The sequence below is a fragment of the Arachis duranensis genome, chromosome 1 (assembly GCF_000817695.3).
Source record: "Arachis duranensis cultivar V14167 chromosome 1, aradu.V14167.gnm2.J7QH, whole genome shotgun sequence".
Classification (NCBI taxonomy): domain Eukaryota; kingdom Viridiplantae; phylum Streptophyta; class Magnoliopsida; order Fabales; family Fabaceae; genus Arachis; species Arachis duranensis.
Genome location: NC_029772.3, coordinates 50,233,761 through 50,242,044, shown reverse-complemented (window position 1 = coordinate 50,242,044; position 8,284 = coordinate 50,233,761). Strand labels below are relative to the sequence as shown.

At 37.0% G+C, this 8,284-nt stretch overlaps 1 protein-coding gene across 2 annotated transcripts in view; it reads right to left on the bottom strand.

The window, feature by feature from the left end:
- LOC107488983 (molybdenum cofactor sulfurase-like) overlaps positions 1-1,859 on the bottom strand; it is a 2,566-nt gene extending 707 nt beyond the window's left edge. For both annotated transcript variants that reach the window (XM_016109772.3, XM_052253356.1), the window contains exon 1: positions 359-1,859. In XM_016109772.3, the coding sequence (XP_015965258.1) occupies positions 359-1,716 (1,358 nt within the window). In that variant the 5' untranslated portion in view covers positions 1,717-1,859. The remainder of the gene's footprint in view (positions 1-358) is intronic.
- Positions 1,860-8,284: the final 6,425 nt, after the last annotated feature.

The window sequence follows — 8,284 nt, the reverse complement described above, 5'->3', positions numbered from 1 at the left end:
AAGAAACAACACTTTCTATCAATATTAAAAATAGAAGCCAATACTTTGTTTTTTATATTGTCAGAATTTAAAGTTTAAAATTCAGTATTTAAGAATTTAGATTTGGTCAATATTAGCAAGAAATGATAAATGTTTTTGGCTATATATAATAAGTAAAATAAGATAAGTTAGTGAGTAAATTAGTAGTTTTTTTCTAGTTTTTCACATTATTTCTAAGATAATTTGTAGTTGACCAATAAATTATCGTCTACAAGACAAGATTTAAATTCCTGATGTTTACTTAATACCTAGCTTGAGTAGTAAATTGGTAATTTTAATAGTGCTAAAAAGGTACCTGCCACTCTACCAAAAAAAGTACCTGGCCCTGCAATTAATCAACATTAGCCCCACCGAGTCTGCATGGTCCAATCCTCTGCATTCAGAACCGAAAGTATCAATCATGTGTCCAAATCTCTTCCCAGAGTTGAATGAGTCTAATTTCGGAACTGAATTTGAATTGGAACACTGGTCTTTTGGTTTTGGTTCATTTTCTTCATCATCAACATCAGCAGCAGCAATGAATGACAAATTTTGTTTCTTAAATGCAGGGACAAGGCTCACAATTCCTAGAGCTGAATCATTGCAAGAATCTTTCAGCGAACAGATGCTAGATTTCTTGACAAACAAGCACCCAAAGCCAGATGGATTCTCACCGAACACTTTATAGAAAGAACAAATCATGAAATCTGGCTTGAACATGGACAACCCTAACGAGCTTGTTTCCTTAGGCCTCATGGAACAAGCATCAAGCAACACGCGCCACCCTTTCTCTTGCGCCATCGACATCCAAACATAGGAATGCGGCGTCCCGGTAACCCTCGAACGGAGAGGGAAAACGAACAGACCCTTATTGTTATTATTACCATTGTTATTCTTTATTATCTTGTTGGCTATGATTTTCTTCTTCAGTTTTCGCCAATTCATTTTCAGACTCGGCCACGAGAATTCAGCCGAGAGCGGGGTCACGGCTTGATTCTTGCATACTTGTATCATCGTTTCCAATGCCTCGCTGCTATGATCATAAACTGTAAGAAGCTCTCCGTTTGGATGAAACTGAAAAGAATTGGCCAAAATTTTGAAAGCAGAGACCTCATTGGCAGTGAAAACTAGCGTGTATTCGGATTCTGATACGTTCATGAATCTCATGATCCTTTCGCTCATTCTCAACTCTAGCTCAGTGTCGTGGCCCCCGTAAAGAATCTGTGAAGGCAAAGTAACTGACTTGTACGATACGTCAAAGAACGATAATGGTTCCGTGGTTGCAAACGTGGACGAAGAAGAAGAAGCAGCAGCAAGTGAAGTTGTGGAGAGTAGTGATCTTTGTTGTTGCGCGTAGGAGAAGAGACCGTTGCCTGTGTAATCGAAGCAAGTATTAGAGAAAGTGAGGTGATGGTACTCTTGGGAACGAATCTCGTCGATTTTGAAAGTGTTGGGAAATTTTGGGAACGCTTTGATGAAGTTGGAGTATGAATCTTGAAGAGTAGGGAGAGTTTCGTGGTTGGTGAAGTATGTGTGAGGGTGAAGAGTGGAATAAATTGATTCTGCGAATTCTTGGTTTGATAAAGCTACGTTGCTGAATCTCGGTTTGGGAGTGTCACTGGATTCGGCAGAGACAAGGGATAATGGAGATGGGAAACAGCCATTGAAGCATGGTTTTGAATTTGATGATGGGTTCATCTTTTTTATTCTTTTGGTTATTTTTCTGAGATTTAAGAGATTTTTTATATTTTTTATAGAAAATTTTGGATTGAAGGTATGTTGGTGTTAATGTGTGGTTCATTTGTCGTAGAGGCTAGTTGTGTGTGACAGTGTGGACTGGGTAGGGCGTCTACCTGTGTACCTGACCAGTTCCATTATCCCAACTCAGATTCAATTAAGGGATTTGTATGTAAGCGCACTTGTTCGTTTTTTTTTTCCCTTTCAATTTTAAATAAGAAAACTTCTTATTTACTAATTACAATCCAATTAATTATTCTTTAAATGTATTCTTTAAACAGTCTTTTATTGTACTAATTTAAAAAATAAAACAAACACATTTAAATAGATTTAATATTTTTTAATTTAAAATATAAATTTAAAAGTCAGTTTAAGTAAAACTAAAATTCAACAATTTAATTTTAAACATTTTAAATCTTAACACATCCCCCTATGCTCCTCCATCGTTGCTGAAGCATGAGCATCTTTAGTTATTTTTTATTATTTCTTTGAATAAAATTATTGTTTTCTTTATTTTTATAGAGATTTTTGTACTTTAATTAATATTTCTTCGAGTTGCTTTGAGTTTGGATATATTTAAAAAGTTGTTGAAAGATTTTAGGCAAGAATAATGAAGGAGAAGGACAACTAAAGAAGCCCCTGGGAGAACCAAGGAAGGTGGCATGCAAAAGGAAGCAACCTCCCAGGAAACAAAAAATTAAAGACAAGCCCCAGAGAAGTGCAACACTTTTGAAGAGAATTTGTAAATGCTGTCAAATCTGACATATTCATACTCCAGCAAGCTTAACTTAAGCTATAGAGGTCCAAATAAGACAGTTCTAACGGCGTTAGAAAGCTAACATCCAGATCTTCAAAATGATATGTATATCTTAGTAATGGACATTCAGTTTGGGTCACGAACTACCCTCACTTTTTAGCTCGTAAAAGTAGCACCCAAAACCAGCGTGTTACATGCCCAAAACTGAATTCGCACATCAAGTATGGCGTGCAACACACCTTCGATGGTTTCCAAGCAACCCAAAGTGGCATGCCGCACGCTAGCGCCAAGTGCCACATGCCAACCCCTCTCCTTGCCACTTCCATGCAGTCCATACCATTGGCATGCCACGCCAAATCACACGCCACTTCCCTTCCATATGCTAATAACCATGCACCTCCCAGGGAACACAATGAAGATGGCGTGCCACATGCCAATGTGACTTGCTACACGCCTGTGACATGTACCTCCAGAGCAACACTTGAAAATGGCATGCCACATGCCTGCGATGGGCTCCAAGGTCACACCAATGGCGTGCCACACTAAGAAGCCAACATCCATGGACCTGCATTCCACCTCCAAGTCCTCAAGTGCCACACGCCACTATGGCGTGTTGCACGCCACTCATATACCAACTTCCAATGATCATCCAAGTGCAGCACTACTTCATCCAAGTGTCACACTAATTGTCCAAGTTTCACACCAAAGTCAAGATCAAGTTGCAAGTCTATAATTTCAACAAAGTAATACACCAAGTTTTGAATCTCACATAGAATAATAATATTACTTTTAGTTTAAGATTAATTAGAAAAAGATTTGATTTGATTATATTAGATTCTATTTGATTTTGTTTGAATTTGAAAGATAGCTTTAGGATAAAATATAAAAAGTCTAAGGAATTTATACAATGACTTTATCACGTTTTACACCTTACTTTTCATATCTGTTTTTGTTTTCTCACCATCATGAGCAACTAATCTCCTTTGTTAAGGTTAGGAACTTTGTGCATTTTTTTTATGGATTATTAATCTAAGTAGTTTATTTTATTTAAGTTTATGCTTTGATCTATTTCATGATTGAGTTTTCGTTCTTCATCCCTAAAGATTCGAATCATTGGAAAATATTCTAACTCTATTTTGGATTCTAGTATTACTTTGTGATGGTTATCAGTGGCTAAGAGAATGGGGGTTGAATCTTAGCCCCTATTTACTGAGAACACTTTCTGCCCTTTTAAGAAAGCTTTAGGAGATATTTTTGCTTTTTGTCTCGTCACTGGTCAAGAGACATTTTCCTTTTGTCTCGTGACTGGTGAATAGGTATTTTTCAATTTTGTCTCCTATGCAACAGAAATAATAATGGAGTAGAAGAGAAAGAGAGAATCATACCAAGATATATCATGGTTCAGCTGCTAAGTGCAATGCAAGCTATGTCCAGTCTCCATCACAATAGTGATGGAATTTCACTAAAATCAAACCTGATTACAAACACTAATTCTTCCCTAGGAACTACCCTTCCTATCCAGGACAAGTCCAAAATCTATCCCCAATCCTGAACTTGACTTGGTCACCTATCAAACTTTCAACTGCTAAGTGCTAACCCAACTTGCAAGGGGATTCCCACAGAATCATGATACACAACACATAGATGTACAAAGGACCTCAAAGACACCTATGGCTTTTTCTTTAATTTTGTACATTCTGCCTTTTTCCTCTCACTGGTTTTTTCTTACAAACTTCACACTGTTTGCCTTTTTCACCATGAGACTCAGACAAACAAAACTAAAGAAAATACAAAATGAAACACATTGAAGGAGAAGAACTTCTGTTAGCTTGGGCAGCTATGAGAACTCTGTGCTTACTCTCCTTGTTCCAACCCTTGACCATTCACCCTTATTATAGAAGGGGAAGCTTCCAAGGTTGAAACGGTTCAACCGAACCAACTTCTTCTTCTTCAATCCAAAAGACCAGTTCGAACAGAGAAAGGAGAGAGGGAAAACCAAAAGCAAATCAACATGCAATTATCTCTTTCTCATCCCTTCTCAACAAGCTTCATCAATCTGAGCCTTCCATCTTGACTTGGTCCCCAAGAAGAATTTCTAACCCTGGATGAACTCTTGATCCTTGACAGCTCCATCTATTCTATTTTTGCTTCCTCATTCACGTAGCTACAGTAGCTACCTTCTGTGATGGATGAACAAAAATTAGAAACGAGCCATACCACAGGGATCTTCTTCTCTGACCGAATTAGATTGCTACCATTTTTAGGCACGGAGATTTTGAGGCTTTTTCACCACATCTTGCCATTAGTGGTAAAGATCTCAGCCACGCCATACTGTAGATATTCTTTTTGCAAGGGCCATAATCACCTTGGCCGCTTGCTTCTTCCTAGCTTTTCTACTTCTACCTCTGATAACTTCTTTCATCTTCTTTCCCTGATGGAAATGACACACGAAAACAAGAGAGAGAAGAGAGAGAAAAGAAAACTTTGGAAGTAAAGAAAGAAATTAAAATGAGTTAACTTCCAACTTTCCAATCCCCTATGCATAGTAACGTGTGATCTCTTTATTGCCATCAAATCAATTTTGAATTTTCTCTTTCCTGTTACTAATGCAATTTAAACCAAGTTAAATTAATTTTGAATTCCATTGAAGAGGGGAGTGGGTATCCGTGGAAAGCATGCACCATTGCTTTCTTTCTTTTTTTTTTTAATTTCGGACCCATGAAGATGTTGGGCCACAAAGAAATAGATTTGGACTTCACATTTGTTCCCTGGCCAATCAACATGAGAATAGTTCAGCCACAATGTTTAAAGCATTTGGTACCAAAGGCTGAATATTTTATCAACATTTTGGGCTTCTTGTTGCTTATGCCCAATGATCAAAATTCTGCACACAAAACAGAAATTATTTATCAAATAATTTATCCCAAAATTAAATTAATAATTTCTAATAATAATTTTTAACAATGTTTGATCATCATGATACTTTGAAGTTTTCCAAACTCAACAATCTCCTCCTTGATGACAATCATTATTAAAAATACAATGAAAAATGTTAAGAATTAAGAGAACTCCCTTGAAGATTTTGAATCCTCCATCTTTTCATTTGTCACATAGCTCCCCCTTAATATGTGCACTTTTATCAGAGGGAACATTACCTATAACATGCTTACAATACAGTTCCAAAATAGACTAATATATTCAACATATGGAATATTAATTATGTTGAACAGCTTGATTTTTGAGCAGATGAAAAATGATAATCAAAACTTGATTTGTTATCTTTTAGACAACCTTCTGCTCACTAAAAATATGCCCGAGTACTTTTCAGAGTACATTGAAACTAAGTCTTAACATACTTTCAATCAATGTTAAAAAAAATTTTCTTGCCAAACCATTCAGTCAAAAAAATATCCAGCAACATAAAGTTCATTCAACACATCAGATCAAACACAACTAGCAAGCAATAATCATCAAAGACTATAATCAGAGTATCAAAGCAATAAACATCTGATTAGTAGATTAGACCCTTTTTCTACTTTCCTCCCCCTTTTGTCATCAAGAGGTAAACCTGCAAAATAGTTAGAAAACCAGCATGATGAACACACAAAATATTTGTTTAATAAACAAAATGAAGGAGTTTAAAGTAGCCAAGTACAATCATCTCACAGTTCATAAGACACTAAAACAAAAGAACAATTAAAAGAACAGAGTTCAAAGGTACGATCAGCAAAGAGCACATCAACCATCAGAAAGATTAATATCGGAGCCAAGGGAATCATCTTCTTCATCTGAATCGGCCATGTCCTTTGCAAAGCTTTTGAGTAGCAAATTGATTCTCTCATTACACTTAGTCCAAGCCTTTTCATTTTCATAAGCTTGTTTTCTGGCCTCCTTGGAAGATTTGATCATCAAATTAGTCATACGAGAGAACTCATGCAGCACATCTTTCACAGATTCGGACAGTTTGGAAGATTTAGAGGGATGATATTCACTTTCACTATCAAATGCAATAGAGCTTTTTCCCTTTTTCCCTTTCACGGCTCCAAAAATCCCACCTCCTTTTAAGGTTGAAACCCTGTTTTCTACAGGCTCATTGAGTAAATCAACATTAAAGTATTCAAAAATACAGGTCAGAAAAATACCATAAGGAAGATTCGCCTTCTTATCACTGCGGACACAGTCCCACATGTGCCGCACCATTAGATAAGCAAAAGAAATAGAAGCAGAATTAAGAACAGCAAATAAAACCAAAGTATCACAGACAGTTACTCTTTGATAAGAACTGCTCTGGGGCATCAAAATGTGGTTGATAATGCGATAAAGTAACATTTTCACAGGGCTTAGAGCCTTGTGAGTCAGAATAGTTCCATCAAGAGCAGAAAAATTCTCGCAAACCTGAGAGAGAGCAGTCTGAAGAGTGATCCCAACCTGGGAGTCCCATTTACCTGACATATATACCCTTGGTCCTTCATCTTCATATCCTAAGGCAGCACTAATAGTCTCTTTGTTCAAAGTCAGATGCACCTTTTTTACATAAGAATGTAAGGCTCCATCATGGTACATCATGTTCACATAAAATTTACGAATCAGATTTGGGTAGACCAGCATGCGAATCTTAAACAGAGGAGTCCATTTGAGTTTATCAAAGAGGGTAGAAAAATCAATACCCTTGTCAAACAGATTCTCCAAAAAGATAACATACGAGGCGCACAAATGGCGGTTCACTAAAACTTGAGAATGGAACTCATATGCAGCACAAGATGTGAATCGAGCTGGATCAAAATGTGAATGATTCTTATTAAACTTAATTTTAAAATCAAGTGAGTCCAAGTTTGGTGGCTCTCGAGTGTTGTGGAGGATGAAGCGCTTTGAGCGCTGTGAAGGAGCAGACCGACCAGAGGGATGGGGAGTTGATCGCCGTGGAGGTGAAGGGGTGGAGAGGATTGTGAAGCTTTTTCTTCTTCGACCATAGGCTCTTTCTCTTTTCCAGCCTTCTTGTGAGAAGTGGTATGTTGATGAATCACTTTCTTCTTCATTGATGCAGTTGAGTGTGAAGAAGGGGATGAAGATGAAACAGAGTGTATATGAATATGGGTATGAGTTTGAGGAGTAGAGGTGGTTGGTGGATTTTTGGAAGATGGGGTTCGGTTGCTTCTTCTAGTAGCCAACTTCTTTTTCATGATGAAAAAAAATGAAGGGAGTGAGAAGATGGAGAGATGGCCGAATGGATTGGAGAATGGAGAGAGGTTACAACCGCATTGAATGCTGAGTGGAGAGAGGTTTATTTAAAATAATGAGCATTTAGTGGAGCGGTTATCAATCAAGGAATTTAAAATTAAAAAGTAACTAAAAGATCTTTTCCTTGAATTGTGGGAGAGAATAAAAGGAAGAGATTTTGATTTGACAATAACTCTCCCTATAAAGATATGATGTGATAACCTCCCAAAAAACTTATTTTAATGAAAATATGATGAAAAAATGAAAATGGGCCAAAATCATGGAGAGGGCCAAAAAAGGGTTTGGTTAGTCTCAAGTTCAATGACATTACTGTTCAGTCTTCCCCTGCTTCATGGCTTGCTTATCACATCCTCAAATTTGTCTCCTTTCTTCCTACGAGACAAAAACAAACAGAATCAGTAAAATCACAATTTTTCAAGATAACTCAAATCCAACATTCCCAAACTGTTCCCTAATGAATAGAACCTATCTTCACATAAAGGTTTAGTGAATATGTCAGCTAGTTATTTTTTGGATTTCATAAATTGAATATCA